The 26,359-nt window shown below is 44.2% G+C and overlaps 1 protein-coding gene across 2 annotated transcripts in view; it reads left to right on the top strand.

Moving 5' to 3' along the window:
* The first annotated feature begins 12,053 nt into the window (after nt 1–12,053).
* LOC132872746 (BOLA class I histocompatibility antigen, alpha chain BL3-7-like) overlaps nt 12,054–26,359 on the top strand; it is a 223,758-nt gene continuing 209,452 nt past the window's right edge. For both annotated transcript variants that reach the window (XR_009651482.1, XM_060907796.1), the window contains exons 1-2: nt 12,054–12,206; nt 18,714–18,980. Coding sequence is in view for 1 of the 2 variants with exons in the window: in XM_060907796.1 (XP_060763779.1) it covers nt 12,158–12,206; nt 18,714–18,980 (316 nt within the window). In the remaining variant the exon portion in view is untranslated. The remainder of the gene's footprint in view (nt 12,207–18,713; nt 18,981–26,359) is intronic.

Genomic DNA, 26,359 nt, shown 5'->3' with positions numbered 1-26,359 from the left:
ACTTTTTATTTTTAAACAAATTTCTGAATGGATAGTATCTCCATCCTTGACTCTTGTATGCTGCATAAATGGGAATAAAAATATATCTATTTTTGAGAGTTAAAATCGACCGTAAAGTTGTGATTGGAGCTGCCCCACTGAGCCAGCCAGCCCTGAGTGCGGGACGTCACAGCGGGAACCAGTTTTAAGGCCGAGGCCTTTTACAGCTATAGACCAAAGTCATATCAATAAAAATTTATGGTGAAAGTAAGAAATAGCGTTACCGACTCGCTCAACTAAGAGTGATTTGACTTCATTGATTGTGGGTTGACTCTCATTAAAACAGGATGGGTGTTATAACTTATGCAACATAGCGTACATGTACATGCATGCATTTTCACTGATAAAACGTAAAAGGCTCATTAAATAATCAGATGAACTGAGACAATCACATTCTGAAGCAAATTAAATAATCTTATACCGCTAACTTAAACACACAATACAAGTTACATGGATTAATCTAAATGCAGGGAAACAACGTGCTGGTGGTTTTTTTTTTATCCAAATGAGAGTCGGCGCTTACCCATCTGTGTTCTCGCTTCTTGGAGGCCGATTGTTTTTGAAACAATCTGACTTTCGGTTGTTCATTCGCTTTTTCCACGTAAGGGTGAGATGGCAGCAATCAGACGGCTGGTCCACTCATTCTCTCCATACTGTGTATTCCGCCATTACTGCTCAGCTCAGGCAATTACTAAAACCCAGGACGGAATGAGACATCACCAGTTTTAGCAACAACTGCAGGGAGGTCACTGCCCGAGCGATATGGCCCATCCCAGGTTTTAGCAACAACCTTTAGCTCACGCTCTGGGAGGACTGGTGCAACTGAACTCGCTTTAAAAAAATAAAATAAATACTTTTTCTTGTTTTCTTTAATTGTTGGTACTGCACCCTCTTTCAATACAGGCTTATAGCCAACGCTCCTCAACAGATCAGAGGTCTTGTACGAGTCTTCAGTAAAATGTGCAGAGCAGAGGAGAGACCAGTTCATAAGCGCTCAGTCCATGAACTTCTCACAAAACGTGTGCAAATCTTTACGGTTTGAACATTCTTGGGCCGTGAATGCAACGTAAATCCACCTTCTGTTGTGTTGCTGGCGGCTGCAGCAACACATCTACATGGCATGGCGATTAAATTAGCTCAAAATGGAGGATCGGAGCTGCAGTCAGCTCTGTTTTAGTATAGTGGAAATGGCGATGAGACCGATAGACTTCCTGCTGTGACGTTACGGACGTAAAGGTCATTCACTCAGACAGCTACCTATATAAATCACTTTAATTGTAAAAATTACTATATTAGATTTATTGTTAATGCTTAAAACTGTAGGTGCATTTGGGTAATTGAGTGATCAATCTCATTATATCTGAAGGTTAATAATTAAATTTGAATCAGTCTCATTTGAATCGTTTAAATTGAATCAGTCTCATATTATCATTACATCACTCATGGAATCAGTCTCATATCATTAAATCACTCATGGAATCAGTCTCATTAATTAATACCATTAATTTTGGTGCTTAATAATAAATTACCAAACAGCTAAATTATGGTATATTCCAAATTATGATCACTTATCATATTACATAAATTATATGCACCTTTTTGAATTCTTTGGGAGATTGTGTGACTTCATAAACATTGGAACACAAATAAAACACACAGTTTCAATAATAAATGAATTTATTATAACAAAGATAAAAATGGATAATAGCAGATTGGAATATATACAAACAGTGAGGTGTGTGTGTGGGTGTGTGTGTATGAGAGGCCTTGTGTGGGTGTGGCCTATACAAAAGAATTAGCTTTGGTTGCTAAGACAAAAGAATTAGCTTTGTGTAGCTAACTAAGATATGTTTGTGTGTGAGAGAGAGAGGCCTTGGGTGTGGCCTACAAGAGGGTTAGCTCTTGTAGCTAACTCCACGTGTGTTTGTGAGAGGCCACATGTTTGTGTAGGCCTAGATTAGCCTTGTGTTTAACTAAGGCAAAGGAAAGCTAGCTAAAGAGGGTGTGTCACCACGTGGGGTTTGAGAACAAAGGATTTAGCTCTGGTTGCTAGCTAAAGGTGTGTTTGTGTGTGTGGGGGAGGAGTGCCACGTGTTAGAGACAAAAGATTAGCTCTATGTAGCTAACTCCACGTGGTGGAGGCCTTGTAATCCCTTGAGACAATACAATTAGCCCTGGAGGCTAATGGAACAAAAGAATTAGCTGTGTGTTTAGCTAAGGTGTTTGTGAGGCCTGGTGAGCTAGCTTTGGTTGCTAATTAGACAAAGAATTAGCCGTATGTGGCTAGCTAAGGCTCAAGGATCCTACCTCGTGGAGTTAAGACAAAAGGGGTTAATAGGGAATTAAGAGAAGCATGCAAAGCCTATCTATTAAAACAATTGAGAGATTAAAACAAATAAATCAATTAAACACGCTGCGTGTCTATAGTGTAACAATTAAACATGAGTTTAAATTCACACTACTTCAATAAAAGCTAATTCCTAAGACTAGGTTTTTATGCCCCAAATTTGCCAGTCTTACTTAGTATCTTACCTCTAGCAAGATTATGAAGAGATGTTCCGAGACTTTGGAGTTTCACCGTTGGGGAGGTCTCCGTGAATCGATTCCGTGGAGCAGAGGATCCCTTGATCCAACACGTGGTCGCTCGTGATGAGAAGAGAGTCTCTGATCAGAATAATGTGCACAGCTTTTGAGTTAAAAAGGATTCAATCGCTTCTTAACTTTAAAATAACTGCCTGGTTGCAGTGTTGTACGTACTTATCAGGAACAAATGAAAAACCGGTTGTAAACTCAAGCTGAGTTTGAAATCGCGCGATCTTAGAGTCTACCGTGGCCAAAGGTAAACAAAGAAAAGTGTGAAACTCTGATTCTTGCAAGAAAGAAAAGAAAAGACGTCTTTTTGGGTTTGCTCGCGGAGCGAGCGGTTCCTCCTTGTGTCCGTGTTGAATCACGGCGCCAAAAGAGGCGGAGCAAGGAGTTCCCGGGTTTCTTATGCCTTCATGTAGGATGTGACATTGGTGATCCCGCCCACGTATGACGTAGGTCAACGCGGAAGTTGGCTGATGGGAAATGTAGTTTCTAAAAGGGACTGTGTTGTAGTTTTTAGATGGACTGTCTCTCATCTCATCTCATTATCTCTAGCCGCTTTATCCTGTTCTACAGGGTCGCAGGCAAGCTGGAGCCTATCCCAGCTGACTACGGGCGAAAGGCGGGGCACACCCTGAACAAGTCGCCAGGTCATCACAGGGCTAGCACATAGACACAGACAACCATTCACACTCACATTCACACCTACGGCCAATTTAGAGTCACCAGTTAAAGGAACAGTCCACCGTACTTCCAAAATGAAATATGCTCTTATCTGAATTGAGACGAGCTGCTCCGTACCTCTCCGAGCTTTGCGCGATCTCCCAGTCAGTCAGACGCAGTCAGACGCGCTGTCACTCCTGTTAGCAATGTAGCTAGGCTCAGCATGGCCAATGGTATTTTTTTGGGCTGTAGTTAGATGCGACCAAACTCTTCCGCGTTTTTCCTGTTTACATAGGTTTATATGACCAGTGATATGAAACAAGTTCAGTTACACAAATTGAAAGGTAGCGATTTTCTATGCTATGGAAAGTCCGCACTATAATGACAGGCGTACTAACACCTTCTGCGTGCTTCGGCAGCGCATTGATACAGAGCTCAGATATCAATGCGCTGCCGAAGCGCGCAGAAGGTGTTAGTACGCCTGTCATTATAGTGCGGACTTTCCATAGCATAGAAAATCGCCACGTTTCAATTTGTGTAACTGAACTTGTTTCTGAATAGTTTTGTGTTACCTACAAAACTATTCTTGTGCCATTCTTGAGATCTCAAGGCATTTATAAACGAAAGTGAGGTCATGGCTCTGCGTATATGCTTTAAGCAACGAACGTTGTCTCTGTATGTGGTTTTCCTGAACTCACTTGTAAGAAGGATTCTTAAGTTCAACTTTACTAAGGGTGTCTGGAATGGTGTTCCCGATATAGGCATTAGTAGCTGCTAAATGCATTCGTACTGCAGTTGCTGAAGGCATTAGTCGATGTAAATCCAGTTGATGAGGTCACAGGGCGTTCGTTTTTTGCCAAAAAAACAATGAAATATTGAGTGTAAAAATATGTTAATATGTTGTATTATCATTAAAAAGTCCTTCCCGCACCATGTGGCGGCACCGATCTCTGTTTCCATAGCCCTCGGCCTCTAGGATTACAGTGGGGGGCAGGTCCTCTGGTAACCGCGAGAGTTTGACTCCTCACTCGCATCTGTATTGCAGCGTGCCCTGCCAGACGGCAGTAGGTACCATTTATGATGGTCTTTGGTATGACCTGACCGTGAGTAGAACTCACGATCTCCTGACTGAGAGGCGGACACACTAACCACTAGGCCACTCACCGGTGGCCTATCATCATTAAACATCAATTATTAATTACCATGTTACAACCCCAATTCCAAAAAAGTTGGGACAAAGTACAAATTGTAAATAAAAACGGAATGCAATAATTTACAAATCTCAAAAACTGATATTGTATTCACAATAGAACATAGACAACATATCAAATGTCGAAAGTGAGACATTTTGAAATTTCATGCCAAATATTGGCTCATTTGAAATTTCATGACAGCAACACATCTCAAAAAAGTTGGGACAGGGGCAATAAGAGGCTGGAAAAGTTAAAGGTACAAAAAAGGAACAGCTGGAGGACCAAATTGCAACTCATTAGGTCAATTGGCAATAGGTCATTAACATGACTGGGGCAGCATCGCGGGGGAGGGGGCGGCACGAGCGCGGGCGCGAAAAAAAAAAACAAAAACAGTCCCCCCCCCCCAAAAAAAAAGGTCCCCCCCAAAAAAAACCCCGAAAAAAAAAAAACAAGACGGGTGTGTGTGTGTGTGTGTGTGTGAACATTTTGGATGGGGAAGCCCAATAGACCCTTTTCACTGACGTCACCGGAAACCGGAAGTAAACAAACCCTGCGCCATATTGGAAGACCAACAAACTCGTGATTAGGGGGAAATAACGGCAGCGCGCGGAATTTAAACCCACGAGGCACTTGATTCATCATCGAGTTTTCAGAAAAGGAAAGAAAATAAACGGAGGGTCGAAAATACAAAAAAGGAGGCAGAAAAAGCAAAACGAGTTAAGGTAGGACAAATGGTTACTTTTCTGAGGCAGCCCGCCGTGGCTGCCTGCAGGCTGATTTATTATAGCCCATTTAGTTAAAATAGTTGATATAAAATGTTTATAGTTATGTGATGGTTGTCCTGATTTAGACTGGGGTTTTTTGGGGGGGTTTGCGTGATGTTGCACCCGGGTCCAGATTAGGGCAGAACCGGCCCTGACTACATTTCAGGTGTAGTTTATGTATGTATGTATGTATGTATGTATGTATGTACTTGCATAGATGTGTACTTGGTCTTCCAATATGGCGCTTAACAAAATCTTGCGGCGCGGTGACGTCATGCGGTAGCCCTCTACCAGTGGTTCTCAACCAGGGGGGCGCGCCCCCCCTGGTGGGGCGCGGAGGTACTCCAGGGGGGTCGCGAGTAGGCTTCATGTATGGAGGAAAAAAAAAATCTGGGGCTAACAGGCTATAGTAGCTAAGCAGATGCAACACATTTACCCATGTCAAAATGCAGGACATTGGACTATTACATACAAATCAATACTATTATAAAATCTATCATCAATCTATCATAAAATCTTGTGTGTGTGGCCGCATCAGTCGGGGGAACTGTGATATGTTCCCAAGCCTTGCAGACTTTATCAGTAATGCAGGCACTTCCCACGATTTCTCATCTGTCTTTCAAGCAGCGTCAGAGCACCTGTCGGTAATGAGAAAACAGTTTGCGGCATACTTCACAGAGGATTATCGCTCTTTTGCGTGGGTTCGAGATCCATTTGTGTGTACTGCTGACGAACTTCCAGTTGACATGCAGGAACAGCTTATTGAGCTGAAGAGTGACAGTAGACTTAAGGCAGTCTTCACCTCATGCCCTCTTTCGACATTCTGGGCAGCACTGATGCAGGAGTACCCGCAGCTGTGTGACGTAGCCTTGAAACTGCTCATCCCATTCGCATCGACCTACTTGTGTGAGGCAGGATTTTCAAAAATGACTGCGCTCAAAACGAAATATCGCAATCGTGCGCAAATTGAGGATGACTTGAGACTGTGCTTGTCAAACATTTCGCCAAGAATCGAGGATCTTTGTAAGGCAAAGCAGGCTCAGGTCTCGCATTAACGCAAATGCAGATCACAAAGGCACAGTAAAAAGTAAAACCTAAATTCACGCCTGGTCCCAATTCCCAATGATATCAATAGCCAGCTAATGATAAGCCTAATAAAATACCTAATAAAAACACTAATAATAATAATAATAATAATAATAATAATGCCTATTAATAATAATAATAGCATAATAATAATAATAATATCAACAACCAACAACAGCAATAATAATAATAATAATAATGCCTGAAAGAACATAAGTCTTGTACTACTGCCAACAGCTTAGTAATGATAATAGGCCATAATAATAATAATAATAATAATAATAATTATAATAATTATAATTACAATAATGCCCGAAAGCAGATTAGAAATGTGGTGCTACTGCCAATTATAACAATAGCCTAATAATGATAATAGGCCTATGTATTTCTATGGAATGGATAATGCTACTACTGCTGCTACTGCTACTACTACTACTACTACTACTAATAATAATAATAATGATAATAATAATAATAATCTAGCCCGGGGCTGGCTATCTATCTATCTATCTATCTATCGGTCGATATAAGGTGCTGTAGGTCGGGTGGCGTCACTGCGGGTGAGTGTGTTTTGGGGGGGGGGGGATGGGGGCGGGGCGAGAAGAGGGGCCCCCAACTGCAATGAACCAGCTTTGGTGGGGCCCAGGTTGCAAAAGGTTGAGAACCCCTGCTCTATACCAAAGTTGCGCAGGTGACGTCATCAGTGTGTGTGTGTGTGTGTGTGTGTCTAACTTGTCGTAGCCCCATAATATGCACAATCCCGCCAGCGGAACGTTGTACTAGTCATCAAAAAGACTTTACTACCATAGTACTACACTACTATGACATTACACAGAGTCTTAAGTAATACATTACGACTTGATCACTGCCATTCTGGTAACAGCAAATTTATAACGGGCCGTGTCCGCGACGTACAACACACGACGAGAAATGTTTAAACGACCATGTAAAGCTGTTAACATTCTGTTGGCTAATACAGAGCCCAACGCGGGGGGCGGTGCGGGCGCGAAAAAAAAAAAAAAACGGTCCCCCCAAAAAAAACCCCGAAAAAAAAAAAGACGGGCTGGGGGGGGCGCCAGCAGGGGGTTTCGCCCGGGGAGTAAATCACTCTAGGATCGCCACTGTGCGTAAGGGTCAAGGCCTGAAAACCATGGGTGCCCGTGATCTTCGGGCCCTTAGACGGTACTGCATCACATACAGGCATGCTTCTGTATTGGAAATCACAAAATGGGCTCAGGAATATTTCCAGAGAACATTATCTGTGAACACAATTCACCGTGCCGTCCGCCGTTGCCAGCTAAAACTCTATAGTTCAAAGAAGAAGCCGTATCTAAACACGATCCAGAAGCACAGACGTCTTCTCTGGGCCAAGGCTCATTTAAAATGGACTGTGGCAAAGTGGAAAACTGTTCTGTGGTCAGACGAATCAAAATTTGAAGTTCTTTATGGAAATCAGGGACGCCGTGTCATTCGGACTAAAGAGGAGAAGGACGCCCCGAGTTGTTATCAGCGCTCAGTTCAGAAGCCTGCATCTCTGATGGTATGGGGTTGCATTAGTGTGTGTGGCATGGGCAGCTTACACATCTGGAAAGACTCCATCAATGCTGAAAGGTATATCCAGGTTCTAGAGCAACATATGCTCCCATCCAGACGACGTCTCTTTCAGGGAAGACCTTGCATTTTCCAACATGACAATGCCAAACCACATACTGCGTCAATTACAGCATCATGGCTGCGTAGAAGAAGGGTCCGGGTACTGAACTGGCCAGCCTGCAGTCCAGATCTTTCACCCATAGAAAACATTTGGCGCATCATAAAACAGAAGATACGACAAAAAAGACCTGAGACAGTTGAGCAACTAGAATCCTATGTTAGACAAGAATGGGTTAACATTCCTATCCCTAAACTTGAGCAACTTGTCTCCTCAGTCCCCAGACGTTTACAGACTGTTGTAAAGAGAAAAGGGGATGTCTCACAGTGGTAAACATGGCCTTGTCCCAACTTTTTTGAGATGTGTTGTTGTCATGAAATTTAAAATCACCTAATTTTTCTCTTTAAATGATACATTTTCTCAGTTTAAACATTTGATATGTCATCTATGTTCTATTCTGAATAAAATATGGAATTTTGAAACTTCCACATCATTGCATTCCGTTTTTATTTACAATTTGTACTTTGTCCCAACTTTTTTGGAATTGGGGTTGTATATATTTAAAGTTATTTTACATTTTGGACAATAACAATTTTTATTCCAAGTGTGTTTTTTATTAAATGAACAAATGTTCACACAAAAGAATGAGCAAATAATAAACTAAATAATTAAGTAAATGTTTTCCCCATGCTTGCTTATTTCACTGTTACTCAATCATGCAGTCAGGATTATTTCAACTGTTATCCACAATGCCAAGTGGACAATCTTCTCCCTTTACATGTACATATAAAATATGAGAGAGAGAGATGTTTGGCATGTGTCAGTGACTGTTTAAGGCAGAATCTCTTAGGTGGCAGAGCTTGACATTCATCGCGCCTGTGGAGGACGGCCCCATGTGGACTGCTGAAAGTCACACCTGGAAGACGCTCTGGACTCTTACAGTAATGCTTTTATGGCTGAGGACTACAGTTGACTTGCTAACTTTAGGACTGCAGTTGTCATGAACAGTTTTGCACTCAAGTTTCCATCAATGAAGAGTTTATAACATCAACGAAACTGACTTCATGTTAAAACTGTTAATGTTATAGTCAGGCTGTCTGTTGTTGCCCAAATGAGGATGGGTTCCCTTTTGAGTCTGGTTCCTCTCGAGGTTTCTTCCTCATGTCGTCTGAGGGAGTTTTTCCTTGCCACCGTCGCCACAGGCTTCATCATTGGGGATAGATTAGGGACAAAATTAGCTCATGTTTTAAGTCATTCAAATTTTGTAAAGCTGCTTTGTGACAATGTTTATTGTTAAAAGCGCTATACAAATAAACTTGACTTGACTAGATCGTACTTTATCAATTCAACCTCCTTCGGTACAGACAGATCAAAACCTACTTCTCTCTCTCTCTCTCTCTCTCTCACACACACACACACACACACACACACACACACACACACACACACAGTGTTAGAGGTGCAGAAATTTGTCTCATTTATGACACCAAATGAGATAATCAGTTGCCTAATGGCATTAAATTTGATTAAAATGTGGCGATATCAGTATGACATTACAATATTCATACGTAATTCCATAACATATTGAAATATATTCATAATGTTTTTCATATATTTATTTAATAATTAACTCAATGTACTTGCAGTGTACAAGAAAAATAATTTAACATGGAATCCCTCGGAGGCGCAGCGCATGCTGTGTATTCAGCTGTGAGCGAGATGTTCTTTGTTGTGAAAGAGTGATCCCGGTCCATCGTAAGTTAAGAGCAAATTAAAGGATTACTTGGGCTGCGATGCGGTTTGGGAAAACCACATTAGCTTGACGATGGATCATAAGAGGTAATTAAAGACGGTCTTAGTCTTAAGAGGCTTTCAGAAAGTCCACCCATAGCTGTTTTCCTTTGACTTCTCTTATCAACAAGGCGTTTCCGCCCACAGAACTGTCGCTCACTCAGTGTTTTTTTTTTTTTTGCCCCATTCTGTGTGAATTCGAGAGACTGTTTGTGTGTCAATCCCAGGAGATCAGCAGTTTTTGAAATATTCAGACCAGCCCTTCTAGAACCAAAAATCATGCCGTGGTCAATAGCACTGAGATCACACTATTTCCTCATTCTGATGGTTGATATGAACATCACCCAGAGCTGCCGGTCTGTATGATTTTATGGACTGCACTGCTGCCACACGATTGGCTGATTAAATAACTGCATGAACCAGTAGGTGTACAGGTTCCTCATAAAGTGTTCAGTGAGTGTCTGCATATACTTGCAGTCAGAAGTTAAAATACTCAGGCATGAATGTCCTCATGGACATGAAGATCATGGTACTATTGGGCTTTCAATGATTTTTTTGAAATTTTCTTTTTCTGACAGAAAAATAATGATTGTACAACATACACCTTTACTAGAAAAAATTGGTGCACAAGTTTCAATTTATTTTGGGTTTTCTGAAATCAACACAGGGTCAAAATTATACATACAGAGTCAAAAATATACACACACCTACTTGGATTATTAATTCAGTGGTGCTAAAAGTTCCAAAATGTCTTTTAACTTGCCAAGACCTCTTAGCTTCTTGTTACTGATGAGTGACCACAGCTGGAAGCTTCTCTGTGCACAATATAAACAGGGTTTGTTTGACACCTATTGGATTGGCCAACACACAGTACAATGGAAAAGTCCAAGGAGCTCAGTGCAGATCTGAGAAAGAGGATCATAGATTTATATACTCAGGCATGCCTCTTAGAGACATTTTTAAAAAACTAAAGATCATCAATTCAATCAATTGTATGTAAGCATAAGTTATTGGGAGGTGGGAATGTAGCCACTTTGTCAAGCTACTTTTCTGGAAGAAGACCCAAAATGTCACTGTCAGTTGAGAGGAAACTGGTTCAGAAGGTCAGAAGCAACCCAGGAACCACCAAGGCACAGGCCTGCCATGAACTGGAAGCTTCTGGAACAGCTATAGTTTTACATTGCCATGGACTGAGAGGCTGCTGTACACAAAATAAGCCCCTGCTCCAAAATTGACACCTTCAAGCTTGACTAAAGTTTACAGCTGACCACATGGACACAGAAAAAGCCTTCTGGAGGAAAGTTTTATGGTCAGATGAAACAAAGGTTGAGTTGTTTGGTCCCAATGACCAGAGGTACGGAGGAACACTGTATCAGCTTTTCAGCATGGTGGTGGTAGCATATGCTGTTTTTCTGCCAGTGGAACTGGTGCGTTGTGCAAAATGGATGGAATAATGAAGAATCTGTGAATTCTTCAGCATAACCTCAAACCATCAGTTAGACAGTTGAAACTTGGGTGTTCCAACAGGACAATGATCCCAAACACACATCAAAGCTGGTAGGGGAGGATAAAGCGCGATAAACAAGTCCTGACCTCAACACACAACTTTAACTGAACTCTACTATTTCTGCCATGAAGGGTGGATGAATATCCAACTGGAATTCTTGTTGATGGCTACCAAAAGCGTCTGGTGAAGGTGAAACTCGCTAAGGGACATTTAACCAAATATTAGGTGGTAGTTTGTATATTTCTGACCCTGTGGATGTCAGAAAGTCCACAATTACTTACAGCTTGTGCACCAAATTCTGTTTTTTTCTATTACAAATGTATGTTGTAGAATCATTCAGCAAAAGACAAATAACAGATTACAGAAATCACTAAAAGCCCAGTAGTGCCATGAGATTCATGTCCATGTGTAAAAGTCTGACAGCAACTGAATAAATGTGCAGTAAAATGAGAAGGAAAGTCAGAATAAAGCACATATTAAGAGTAATATTATGCTGCTTAAAAATACAGATGTGCAACAAATCTATTTTATTTCCTGGAGCCAAAAAATTCGATAAATCTGTCCAAAATACTGAGTTAAAATATTTACTCGCTAGGCAAAAATATTTTTGGCCGCTAGGCGGGTGGGTCTAGTTTACTAGGCTAGAGTTAAACATCCAGTGAGGAGCAACATGGCGCTGAATGACTCCATGAAACTGAGGGCAAACCTGCACTGTTCACCGTCACACAGCGACAGGTGACGTCTTGAGAATCCTGAATTCTGATTGGACTGAATTTTCTGTTTTCTGTAAACTCGGCTGGAAAACAGGTAACTGTGCGCAAACAGTGCAGAGAGAAAATGTGAGAGAAGATAAAGTTGGGCTCTGAAGCCTGCAGTGATGAAGGTGCTGCTGTTCCTGGTGTTCGGTGTCCATCTGGCAGCAGCAGGTCAGTTTACTGGGTTTATTCATCACTCTATTATTTTCTTCTGTAAAGGTTCATCATCAGCTCACACCAATTCACTGCCTTCTCTTTCTGAAACCTGTAAATAAAGCATTAAAACCCCAACATTAACAGCGTTGAATCCGCAGGATATTAGTGAACACCTTATAAAGTAATATTCTGTAGATTAATTATAAAAACTCACAGCAGGACTTTATTTTACTGCTAAAATCTCCAGATCCCCAGTGACCCGCTGCTACTAATGAACTGTTCAGAGAAAAGAGTGTTATTTATTACTGAGCCAAAAGCTTTGATTAAACTCCATTACAGGGAGAACAGATTAATAAAAATCATTTCTCATTTCCTTCACTAAATAAATGAATGAATGAATCCGAGTTGGGCCTCAGTAATCTGTGCACTTTGTCTCTTCGAGCTCCGAACTCGAGTGGAATAATAACATGTGATCACAGGGTCTCTGGATTTGTTCCCTTGTGATCTGTTCCGGTGGAGACACGAACTGCTTTATTTTATTCACTGAACCTCAATAACAATCAGGGTTTATCAGGGTTTTTTCTAGAAAAATTTAGTATGAGGGCGCTCACCATGGCGAGGGAGCGAAGCGGGGGGGGGGGGGGGAGGATGGTGCCGGTTGTCCCCCCCCCCGCCGTGCAAAGCCTTTGAAAAATGGTCCAATGGGACATTCTGAGGCTATCTGAGAGGGAAATTGTAACAAATTGTCTGTCAACATTGAAAAAGAAAGAAGTAAGGCCAAAAAAAAGTGTGTTTCCGGTAACATGAAATACTAAAATAAGGTCGGTAGGTAGGAAAGTTTTTTTTTTCTTAATTTTTTTTTTATTTTGTTCGAAAAAATTAACACAAGTAAACATCTTACAAAATAGTATTTTGGCACAGAATCCTTTATACCACACATCATAATAAAATAAGTGTTTTAAATCTTTAAACGAATAAAAAAAATATCGCGAGAGTTCGAGTTATGATCTACGGAAGCAATATTTCATGATATTTTCATGTAATAACGTGAAAACACCTTATCAAGAAATTACGTGAAAATAACGTGCTAGGCTACTTCCATTAAAAGCAGACGGCCTAGCCTACTGTAGAACTTGGGTCGAGCAAAAACATGGCTGAATCCTGAATGACTCCTATTTGTATAAATAGGGGACTACATAGGCGGCAAAATGTAGTGTTTTTCCCCCGCCATGGAAGTGCACTTGTATACTGAAAAGGAAGCAATTTGCATTACAGCCTTGAATGAGGATTCAAAATGGCGGCTCGGCTCAGTTTATGGAGGAGGGCTGATAGAAGTGGCGAAACATTTTACTTTTTATCGTTTCTTTCACAACTTGAATGCGTTGAAACAAAAAATTATGACAAACTAACGCTGCTTACACTAAAATATCGAGGGAAATTTGTAATAAAAACTTTACGGTCGGCAATTTCGACGCAGAAATTCTCGATCGGTCGGGTTACCGGAAACACTTTTTTTTTTTTTCATTTGGCCTAATCTTCTTCCGCTTCGTGCCGCGGGATGACATCTTTAAATGCCCAAGTGTCAACAAAAACAACTCGCGAACTACTTCTGTCAAAAGCTCCCGCGCCGGTGGGTGAAAGGTCATTCAGTCTCGAGAAATCTCGCGCTACAAGTCAGCTGACCTTGTATGTAACCCATGTCAAATCTCGTGAGAGCAGCCGCAACAACTAAACAACATGGCGCCTCAGTCTGGAAAACGCCAATTCGGATTGTTTTTGCACCGTCTGGCGGTGTATCTACTATGATTGGAATATTTTTGGAGCAATTATAACGTATTTGATGATCAGACACATTGTCACGTAGTGTTGCTGGGATATCTTCACGGAGTCGGTAAGAGGGCGCAGCGCCCCTGTTCCCCCGTTTAGACGAAAGCCTGTTTATTCTGAAACACAGTAAACTGCAGGAGTCGCTTACTTCCGGTTCCAACCTGAAGCAGTGGGAATCTCCCTGGTTACTGATGACGTTGCTGCGTTAGGGGCGGGGCATAGTAACTCTGTTATTGTGTTGATGTGAAAAAGACAAGTTGGATGGAAATTATGGACTTGATTTTCTTCCTGTAGAACAGGATAAAGCGGCTGGAGATGATGAGATGAGGTGAGATTTTCTTCCTGTTCGCTCTGTGAGTTATTTGGATGTCAGAATCATTCCCACCTCAAACCAAGAGAACAGTCAGCGTTCAGAGATAATAAAACTCTGACTGTGTGTTTTCATTTTAAAGAGGGAGTTAAAGGGGAAGAAATCACAAGGACCAGGACCTGCTACAGTTATAATAAAATGAATATTAAATCTCATCTCATTATCTGTAGCCGCTTTATCCTGTTCTACAGGGTCGCAGGCAAGCTGGATCCTATCCCAGCTGACTACGGGTGAAAGGCGGGGTACACCCTGGACAAGTCGCCAGGTCATCACAGGGCTGACACATAGACACAGACAACCATTCACACCTACGCTCAATTTAGAGCCACCAGTTAACCTAACCTGCATGTCTTTGGACTGTGGGGGAAACCGGAGCACCCGGAGGAAACCCACGCGGACACAGGGAGAACATGCAAACTCCACACAGAAAGGCCCTCGCCGGCCACGGGGCTCGAACCTGGACCTTCTTGCTGTGAGGCGACAGCGCTAACCACTACACCACCGTGCCGCCCGAATATTAAATCTATATTTCATATTTTTTATTGCATCTATAAAACTGCAGATCCACAGAGTGACAGATGGGGTCATGTTTAAATAATAAACCAGACCACTGAACTGGACAATGTTTATACTCCTCCCTGTCATGTTACTGGAGTGGAAATCATGTTGGAATTCCCAACAAAGTGTAAATAAATAATTGCCTGGAAAAGTAAAAACACTTTCAACAAAACTTGCACTTGGCTGTGGAGTGATGTGCGTCTGTGTGCCCACCACACCACCTTCTCTCAGCTCACATCTCTCTCTCTCTCTCTCTCTCTCTCTCACCCTCACGTCAAAGAGAGGACAGAAGTCTAATGAAAACGAGAAAAGCAAAAAGAGAAATGTAGCACAAAATTAAAGAGGCAACTCGAGAGGAAACGTAATGCAAAATACTAAGATTACATTTAAGTAGTAGCAAAAAGCGAGTTTTTTTTTTTTTTTCTAAATTCTTTATATTTGGGGTTTTCTTTGTATTCTTACAAGCTGCTAAAGCATCATATTTCTCACACTTACCTTTTTTAATCACTATTAAAGTCTATGGGCGGCACGGTGGTGTAGTGGTTAGCGCTGTCGCCTCACAGCAAGAAGGTCCGGGTTCGAGCCCCGTGGCCGGCGAGGGCCTTTCTGTGCGGAGTTTGCATGTTCTCCCCGTGTTCGCGTGGGTTTCCTCCGGGTGCTCCGGTTTCCCCCACAGTCCAAAGACATGCAGGTTAGGTTAACTGGTGACTCTAAATTGAGCGTAGGTGTGAATGTGAGTGTGAATGGTTGTCTGTGTCTATGTGTCAGCCCTGTGATGACCTGGTGACTTATCCAGGGTGAACCCCGCCTTTCGCCCGTAGTCAGCTGGGATAGGCTCCAGCTTGCCTGCGACCCTGTAGAACAGGATAAAGCGGCTAGAGATAATGAGATGAGATTAAAGTCTATCATTTGATTCTGTGAAATCAGACCAGAGGGTGTGTCCTGTTTCAGTTACACTAACTTAAAGTGCATATCCTGGACCAATTTCATTTTTTTTTTTATATGAAAGTATGTCCCTTTACACACTCATCCAGAAGGGTAATTTTGCACAAGGCCATCTGTCTACAGCAGAAAAAAATAAAATAAAACACGTCTGGAAAAATCCCAAGGGAGTCTGGAGCCAGATTCGTGACGTCACCTGCGGAAGCGCCAGCAGGCTGCGAGAGCTTTGCACGGTTTCAGTGCACAGCCTGTGTAGACCAAGCGCTTCCATTTCTCTCTCATTGTCCGGTCTTTTGGGAAACGATGAGTACTAATCCCATCATGATTGGTGTTGCTACACCGTCCTACGATACATCTGTTAACCATTTTTATAATTACGCGATAACGTTGAAGAAATTTGCAGAAAACCACCAGGTCATTTTCTCATAAACAAACCAGCGCTGACGTAGGATTCAGAGAGAGGCGCCCCGCACGCGATGTCACGAAAATCAATGTTTGCCGGGAAATCCAAATGCTGAGTTTTTTTCAGAGGCGGACCAATTCGCCTCAAATTGCTTGATTTCAACTGAATTTTTCTGGTATTGCGCAAGGTAAAAAAAAAATGCGCAAAATGTGACAGATATTTGACCAAAGTTTAATATAAAATAGGAGAATTACATTGATCGTGCCCCTGAATTTACCCGTGATATGCACTTTAAGTCTGTGTGATATGAAATTATCCTCAGTTCAGTGGTAGAATCCTGTTTTAGCGATTCACACCTCAGTACTGAAGTGTTCTCAGCTCTTTTAGTTCCTCTCACTGGCTAGATGATTCCTGTCTGACTCGTCAGGGCTGTTTCATTTCAGCTGTCACCACTTTAGTGGCGGTGTCTTATTTCTGTTCTCCTCACTTCAGCAGGATTTCTTTCAGCTCGGTCTTTGTAATGCTTTAAGAAGCAGTTTTGCTTCCACATCCCAGTCCGGCCTGTTATCTAGGTGCAGTTGTACCTGCTGTAAATCATTTATAGTGACGTCATTAATTACAGGAGGCGTGTGAGTGCAGTGACACAGTGGACCAACAGAGGGCGCTGCTTCTCCATCAAATACTGAAAGAGTTCTGTGTGAGTGGAATATCAGGGGTTTCCACAGCAACACACACACAGAGAGTTTACACACTTTATATTCAACTGTTGAAAGGAAAGAAATTATTTCCTAAAGCTGATAAACAGTAAAGATTAAAGCACAAAACACACAGATATCACTGTGAGTGTGTGTGTGTGTCCAAGACTCCCATGAACTCCTCCTCAGTCAGGTACTGATGTCTGGTATTCAGGAGTTTTGGAACTTGTATGTAAATAATGTTTATTAATTTAATTGCCACAGATATAAATCACTGATATTAATTAATGAGTTGTAATTTTGGACTCGATTAATTTGGGGTAGTTCTTTTTTAATTCCATGAATTTTCATTAAGACGATGAATTTGTTTTCAGCTGCAGAAACTCATATTAAATCTCTGATTTTATAAACGAGTGGAATTAAAAACCTATTCAAGTTTATTTTTATAGCGCTTTTAACAACATTGTTGCAAAGCAGCTTTACAGAATTTTACTGACTTTAAACCTGAGCTAATGAGTTATTTATATTTAAACATGAGCTATTCATACTAGCTTCTGCAAAAAAAAACAACCCCATAATAATAAATAATTAGATAAGAATAAGTAATTAAATACAAGAATGTGTGTGTCCATATGTAAATTAGTTTGATTTTTAAAAAGTAAACCTGCTGGAATCAGAGACTCCGTTAATCATCGTTGATGTGATAAAATAATTCACTGTCACCGCAGGTCCTGCACGAGAGGATCCGAGAACACTGATCTCGATTTCTGTTCATAAAGAATTTTAAAATCACGCTCCCTTTCATACGTTTAAATGGAGCCGGTGGCAGCTGATGGTTAAATGTGGAGAGTAAAATCTGTTCTATCAGTAAATCAACAGCGAGACTGTTAGTGTTGAGCTCGGCTCAGGGTCTCAGTGATGGCATCATCATCATACTGGGGTAAATCTCACACACACACACACACACACACACACACACACACACACACACACACACACACATCTGTAATACCTGACTGGCTTCATGTTGTGTTTTCTCTGAATAGCACACAGACAGAAAAAAAAATGTAACTTTTTTAAATTCAAACCAAATAAACAGTAAACGCACAATCCTGTCTTTCCTTTTGTAATTTGTATTTGGATTGGAATCTGTGTGCTCCATCTGTCAACTTTTACTTTCTCCCTCAAACACATTTTGGGGAAAACAATGTAAAAATGATTTATTTTTACATCATTAACGTGGGCTGAAAGTATCGGCCCCATTGCCATGAAATGTCAGGAGCCTGTTGCTGTCGTCACGTGACCCGCCTGTCCCTGATGCGCCGGATCTCCTGCGTGTCACTTCATACCGTTCTGTGTGTTTCTCTTACGCGTGCTGCTGCTGCGCTCGGTTCCACAAAAGACTCGAATAATCTGCTGCAGTTCAGTGTCGCTCAGATGTGATAAAAAAAAACAAGATGCAAAGAACAGTGATAGTGAAGTGAATAATAAAAGTAAACAGTAAATACACAGTGGTAAAATCCTGATGGAATAATAAGTGTGATTACAGACAGAAGGCTGCGTCTGCACGTCTCCCGGGTTCAACCTGAGTGATGTGGCTGAATCACGACTCATTAATGATCAGAAACAGAATCCTATACTACTGTATAATAACATTATTGTTTTTTGCCTTTTGTATCTGATCGCTTACTAAAACAATGTAAATGTGTGTTTTTACTCTCTTACAGTCACACACACTCTCCAGATCTTCTACACTGCAGTCACACCAGGAATAAATTTCCCACAATTCACTGCTGTTGCTCTGGTGGATGGAGTGCAGTCTGAGTACTATGACAGCAAGGAAAGACGTTTCCTCCCAAAGACAGAGTGGATGAAGAAGATTGATGCTGATATTCCAGATTACTGGGACAGATTCACAGAGGTGCTGCAGGGTACTGAGGACGACTTCAGAGTCGGTGTGGCTACATTAATGCAACGCTTTAATCACACTGGAGGTAAAACACTCACAGCCTTAGTCTCACACACACACACACACACACACACACACACACACACACACACACACACTGTATACATACATTCACAGAAACACAAACTGAACTCTGTACACAGTGGAGTGTGCTGCTGCTGCAGGAATGGAGAGAAAGTGTGTGTGTGTGTGTGTGTGAGAGAGAGAGAGAGAGAGAGAGAGAGAGAGAGCAGACACACACACAGAGTAAAACCAGTCACCAGGTTGACGAGAATTTGAGCTAACACATTTTTCTGTGTGATTAAAGATATCAGCCAAAGTTCACTCGTGAGCTATGAATCTAATTATTATATTTAATAGGTAATTAGTAGCTAAGTGTGTTATCAAGAGAGTTTATTGATGACTGTTGTAGAGCTACACATAACTAATTTATAAATCATTAAAAATTGATAGTAAAAATAGAAGGCAATAATTTTCATTCTCAGTCAGTGAGACTGTGTTATTGTGTTATTCTCCTTCACTTTCACTAAAAACACATTTAACTGAAACGGTGGAGCAGGTTACCACAAAGACCATATGTGTTCTGTAAAGTTATCCTACGTCTTGGATTTGTCCTACCAAGCCTACTGCGCATGCGCAGAACACATGACATCATATCTTGGAATTGGGACAGAGTTTTGTCCTACCGATCAGCTGCGCTGATAGAAAATCAGTGAGTATTTCACGCATTTGCCGATTTTTATGTTTTGTGCGTATTGGTCGAGTCTTTGGCCGAGTCAAATAATTTGTAATGACTTGTTTTGCTGGAAGCTTGAGGTAGGGTTTTCCACGGCTCGGCAGACGAGTCTGTTGAATTTTCCTACCCTCCTGGATTTCGCGCATGCGCAGTAGGCTTGGTAGGACAAATCCAAGAGGTAGGATAACTTTACAGAACACCGTGCTTCTGTGCACCACCCTCATCAGGGATTACTACACAAACATTTACAGATTAATCAGCGTTAAAACTGACAGAATCTGACTGGATGCACGACACGTTTTATCCTCTGCGTTTGGCAGCATTTTTCTCCCCAGCAGTCTGTGACCCAGTGATAAAGGGCCCGTGACGACCCACCAGTGCAGAAACACTGATGTAAAGAGTTCCCAGACTGGAGAGCAAAGTGTTCTGTAAAGTTATCCTACCTCGTGGATTTGTCCTACCAAGCCTACTGCGCATGCGCAAAATCCAGGAGGGTAGGAAAATTCAACAGACTCGTCTGCCGAGCCGTGGAAAACCCTACCTCAAGCTTCCAGCAAAACAAGTCATTACAAATTATTTCGTGTTTACACACACGCACTTTATTGAGCTTTTCAGCTTTCTTTCTTTTACGCACGCACTCCCTCACTCCCTCACTCACTCACTCACTCACTCACTCACTCACTCACTCACTCACTCAAGTGCTGTGGTCGGGGAGACATTCTTCTCTCCTCTCCCCCTCCCTTTATACTCCCATCCCTGCAACACACACACACACAAATTGACATCAGGTGTAATGACCTAGCCACTTACCTTCCCCGACCCCGCCCTTCATTCACAGACTGCTGTTTGGCCATGCCCCCGCTGCCACATACCCCCACCGCCTGACTCAGGCCGGGGAGCCGTCCGGCCTGAAGCTGACTCCCCCCCTGACGGGACAGGAAGTCCGCCACCACCATCTGTGCCCCCAGCCTGTGGATCACCTTGAACTTAAATGGCTGGAGAGCGAGATACCAACGGGTGATCCGCGCATTGGCATCCTTCATGCGGTGGATCCACTGGAGGGGCGCATGGTCCGAACAGAGAGTGAAAGGGCGCCCCAGCAGGTAGTATCGGAGGGCGAGGACCGCCCACTTGATGGCGAGACACTCCTTTTCAATTGTGCTGTACTTGCTTTCGCGCATCGACAGCTTTCGGCTGATGTACAGCACCGGGCGCTCCTCACCCTCCACCTCCTGGGACAAAACGGCCCCCAGCCCCCTGTCCGATGCATCAGTCTGCAAAATAAAGGGGAGAGAGAAGTCAGGGGAGTGTAAAAGTGGCTCCCCACACAGTGCAGCTTTTACCTCCGAGAAGGCCTGTTGGCATTGCTCCGTCCACTGGACTGGATCTGGAGCCCCCTTTTTAATGAGGTCGGTTTGCGGGCTGGTGACGTCCGAATAGTTAGGTATCAACCTACGATAATAGCCAGCCAGCCCCAAGAACCGCCTCACCTCCTTTTTGGTCTTGGGCCTCGGGCAGGCCACAATCGCTGCAGTCTTGTTAATTTGGGGACGCACCTGCCCATGACCCAAGTGGAACCCCAGATACCGTACTTCCACCCGCCCAATCGCACACTTTTTCGGGTTAGCTGTGAGGCCCGCTCGCCTCAGCGACTTTAGAACAGCCCTCAGGTGTTCCAAGTGCTGCGGCCAATCATGACTGTTGATTATTATGTCATCTAGATAGGCGGCTGCGTAGGCAGCATGAGGGCGGAGGACCCTGTCCATAAGCCGCTGGAACGTAGCGGGCGCCCCAAATAACCCAAAGGGGAGCGTGACAAATTGGTGTAAACCAAACGGTGTGGAAAAGGCCGTTTTCTCTCGGGATAGAGGAGTCAAGGGGATCTGCCAATATCCCTTGGTTAGATCCAGTGTCAAATAAAAGCGAGCAGCGCCTAACCGATCAAGCAACTCATCAATGTGAGGCATTGGGTACGCGTCAAATTTAGACACCGCGTTGACCTTTCTATAGTCCACACAGAACCGGACCGACCCATCAGTCTTGGAAACCAGGACCACTGGGCTGCTCCAGTCACTGTGGGACTCCTCGATTATGCCCATTTCGAGCATGGCCTTGAGTTCATCCCAAACCACCTTTTTCTTGTGTTTGGGCAAGCAGTAAGGGCGGCTACATACTACCACCCCCAGGGGCGTTTCGATGTGGTGTTCTATGAGGTGGGTATGACCCGGAAGGGGCGAGAACACGTCGGAAAATTCCTTCTGCAACTTGGCTATCTCCGTGAGTTGGGTCGGCGAGATGCGGTCTCCACAAGGGACCGGAGTGGTCTGCGATGTTATCCTTTTTATCTCCGGCTCCAGCTCTGCCTTCTCTGGGACTACCGATGCCAACACCACGGGGACCCCCTCATTCCAGCGTTTTAAAAGGTTGAGGTGGTAGACTTGCAGTGCCCCGCCCCTATCCATTCACTTTACCTCATAGTCGACGTCCCTGACTCGCCATGTGACCTCCAAGGGCCCTTGCCACTTGGCGATTAATTTAGAACTTGATGTGGGCAATAATATATGTACTTTTTCTCCCGGCGTGAATTCCCTAAGGCGTGTGCCCCAGTCATACAGCTGGCTTTGATGTTCTTGTGCCTGCCGTAAATTTTCCTGGGTTAATTGCGTGAGGGTGTGGAGTTTTGCACGCAGGTCAAGAACGTACTGGATTTTATTTTTACTCGGTGAAGGTCCTTCCTCCCAATTTTCTCGCAGCACATCCAGAATGCCACGCGGCTTACGCCCATATAATAATTAGAAGGGAGAAAACCCTGTGGAGGCTTGCGGGACCTCTCGTACTGCGAACAACAGGGGTTCGAGCCACTTATCCCAATTACGCGCATCTTCACTAACGAATTTCCGGATTATGTTTTTGAGTGTCTGGTTGAATCGCTCTACTAATCCATCCGTTTGTGGGTGATATACACTGGTGCGGATGGAGTTAATCCCCAGTAACCCATACAGCTCGCGCAGTGTGCGTGACATAAACGAGGTGCCTTGGTCTGTAAGGATTTCTTTTGGAATCCTGACCCGGGAGATAACGCGGAAGAGCACTTCCGCAATACTGCGTGCTGAGATATTGCAGAGAGGCACTGCCTCCAGATATCGCGTTGCATAGTCCACTAGAACTAAAATAAAGTGATTATCCCCATGCTGACCGATATAATGGCCCGACGAGATCCATCCCAATTCGCTCAAACGGGGTCTCGATTAGAGGAAGAGGGTGCAACGGCGCTTTTGGAGTGGCCGCGGGATTTACTAATTGGCATTCACGGCACGCCGCACACCACCGACGGACATCCCCGCGAATCCCAGGCCAATAGAACTGGGCCATTATTTGGGCTAGTGTTTTGTCTTGCCCCAAGTGTCCAGCCATGGGATTATAGTGAGCCGCATGGAATACGAGTTCCCTACGGCTCTTTGGGATTAACAACTGGGTTACTCGTTCCTTGGTTTGAGTGTCCTGCGTCACTCGGTACAATCTATCTTTAATAATCGCAAAATAGGGGAAGGTTGGTGCCACGCTTGGCTGAAGAGTTTGACCATCGATTACTCTCACTTGGTCAAACGCATGCCGCAGAGTCTCGGCTCGCGACTGCTCTAACGGGAAATCCCCAAGAGAATCCCCGAGAGAGGGAGGAGGAGCGGGGTGCTCCTCACTCTGACGCGGTGTTGACACAGACAGCTCTGTGACAGCTTCTCCAGCCAATGCCACACCAGGATCTTCCTGTGACCTACTAGGGCAGGACCCACTGTATGTTAAATACTCCATTAATTCTTTAAATCCCAGCCAATCAGTACCCAAGATCAACGAGTGGGTAAGAGGAGGATTAACCACCGCCTTCATTTTATGCGTTTGGCCCCGGAATAGAATATGGACAGACACTAGAGGGTAATGGTGAACATCCCCGTGCGCACACAACACTTTCACCGCTTGTGCTCCCCCCAGTGCCTCACCTTGCACCAAATGTTGGTGAATTGAGGTCTGATTGCAACCGGAATCCACCAAAGTGTGATATGTATCCCCTTGAATACTCACCAGTACGCAATATATTCGGCCCGATCGGGGGCGGTTTCTGGCGTGTCGCGGATCCAGATGACAGCCCCCACCTCCCTTGCGGGGCTCTGATTCTGGAGACGCTCCGATTCCCCGTCGCACCAGCACACCGGCCCAGGCTTTCCCTCTGCACTGGTGTTATGGGTGTCACTCACCTGAGGGGGAGACAACACAGACACAGAAGAGGGAGATGGGAGGACACCACGGGTGCGACAGGCCGGCTGGGGAGGAGCCAGCCGCCGCCTTCGTGGCAGGGGAACGGGGTGGGGAGGGGGACCAGAAACAGGAGAGAAAGGGGGGAAGAGAAGCGAGGCGAGGCGCCTCGTCTGCCTGCCATCAGAGCCGCCTCCAGATGGTCCTCCGCCAGTTCGATGGCTCGTTCCAGCCACGCCGGGCGGTGACACTGGACCCATTCCGCCGTTCTTTCCGGAAGTTGAGAGATAAACTGCTCCAGTGCCACCAGATCAATGATCTCCTTGGCATCGCGATCTTCCGCCCTCAGCCACCGCTGGCAGGCGTCCCGGAGTTGCTAGCCGAATGCAAACGGCCGGCTGACCTCCTCCAGTGTCAGTGTCCGGAAGCGCTGACGGTGTTGCTCCGAGGAGCGGCCGAGCCGCTGCAGGATGGCTTTCCTCAGGTCCGCATAGACAAGCTGGCTGTCAGCAGGGAGCTGCTGCGCTGCGAGCTGCGCCTCGCCAGTTAGGAGCGGGAGGAGGCGCGCCGCGCGCTGCTCCAGCGGCCACCCCCACGCCTCGGCTGTTTGCTCAGAGAGAGTGAGGAACGCTTCCGGATCGTCCTGCGGTCCCATCTTTGTGAGGGCGGCGGCCGGCAGCCCTGCTGACGTGAGCTGGTGCCGGAATGCCTGGCGATCTTCCTGCTGGGCCAGCATCAAGGCTTCAAAGCACTGCTGCTGCTCCTTCCGGAGGGTGAGCAGCTCTTGATGTTGGTTCTGCTGGGCAGTAGCGAGGGCAAGGATGAGCTCTTTGAACGGGGAGGACTCCATGGGGCGGTTCCCTTCTGTGCGTCCCGGGTTTCGGCACCACTGTAGTAATGGAGCACAGAAGCACGTCAGGCGAGAGTTTGTGTTTACACACACGCACTTTATTGAGCTTTTCAGCTTTCTTTCTTTCATTCTTTTACGCACTCACTCACTCACTCACTCACAGAAGTGCTGTGGTCGGGGAGACATTCTTCTCTCCTCTCCCCCTCCCTTTATACTCCATCCCTGCAACACACACACACACACACACACACACACGCACGCGCACACAAATTGACATCAGGTGTAATGACCTAGCCACTTACCTTCCCTGCCCCCGCCCTCCATTCACAGACTGCTGCTTGGCCACGCCCCCGCTGCCACAGTTTGTTATCATCAGAGTGAGAGCTCTCTTCCTATAGAAGGCTGAATAAACAGTGCAGGTAACTGAGACTATCACAGCTACGGTATGTTCAGCTGACAGCGTGTTGTGTTTGGCGTGTTATTGGCTGCTGAAAGCATGAAACCATCTGAATTCATAAAGCAGGTTATTCAGAGACATAAAGACAAAGACAAAGCAGTTGATTGTTATTTTTTGAAAAGGAAGCTACGGGATCTGGAGCTCAAAACATGATCATAAATGTGTGCAGTGTTCAGGAACAATCCCGTCTCACATCGTACAAACTCACTCAGCACGTTCCCAAGAGCAGACAGCCACTCGCGGTTACAGAGGAGCTCGCTTCACCTGCTGATGGTGACGTGAGCAGAGAGAAACGACTCGGCGCAGATCTGACACAAACCAGCTGAAAAAACCTCAACGCAGACGTTTTTGTTGAAAATAGTGATTCCTTGATGAGGGATTTGTTTTTCTCTGAATAAGTTGATTTCAGTTAAAGGTTGGATTTTTCTCATTTTTTCAGCGAGATATGAAGCGACTTCACCTGATATTTAATTCTGACGAGTTAAGAGCTCGTCATTTTATAGCAGCGTTAGCAGATTAAAATGTTCTACAGTTCTGTAATTAATATATGTTAAAAATAATCCAACTAATCAGTTAACTGAAACAAATAATTGATCGAATGATTGAATGGAATGAGAATAATAACTGCAGCCCTGTGTGTAAAACCACATTAGCCAGATTTGTTAGCCTTGCGAGTTAACGCTTCTAACGATCGCGTTCTGTCAGTAAATCCAGCAGTTGGGTTTGTTAGTAAGCTAATGTCAGATTTATGAAAATGATGTTTACGGTTGTCTGATGAAATGTAAGTGAAGCTCCGCCTCCTCACTTGTCGTGTGTAGATCGCGCCCCACTGATGCGCTGTAGTTTTCGAGTGTTTCCCCTCGGCGTTTGGCAGATGCCCTCATTCAGAGTGACTTACAGAGTCACAGGACATTAACGTTTACATTTCTACAGCTGATCAGTTGAGGGTCTCACTGCAGGGGCCGCCTGGTGGTGCTGAGATTTAAACCCATGAACTTTTGATTGGTCATCGAATTCCTTAAGCCCTGAACTACTGTAGAGCACTTTGTGTTGATGCACTGATTTTGTTAATATGATTGTGTGTGTGTGTGTGTGTGTGTGTGTGTGTGTGTG

Source organism: Neoarius graeffei, chromosome 24, assembly GCF_027579695.1.
Source record: "Neoarius graeffei isolate fNeoGra1 chromosome 24, fNeoGra1.pri, whole genome shotgun sequence".
Classification (NCBI taxonomy): domain Eukaryota; kingdom Metazoa; phylum Chordata; class Actinopteri; order Siluriformes; family Ariidae; genus Neoarius; species Neoarius graeffei.
Note: the sequence above shows the minus strand (reverse complement) of the source record. Positions and strands in the feature narration are given on the sequence as shown.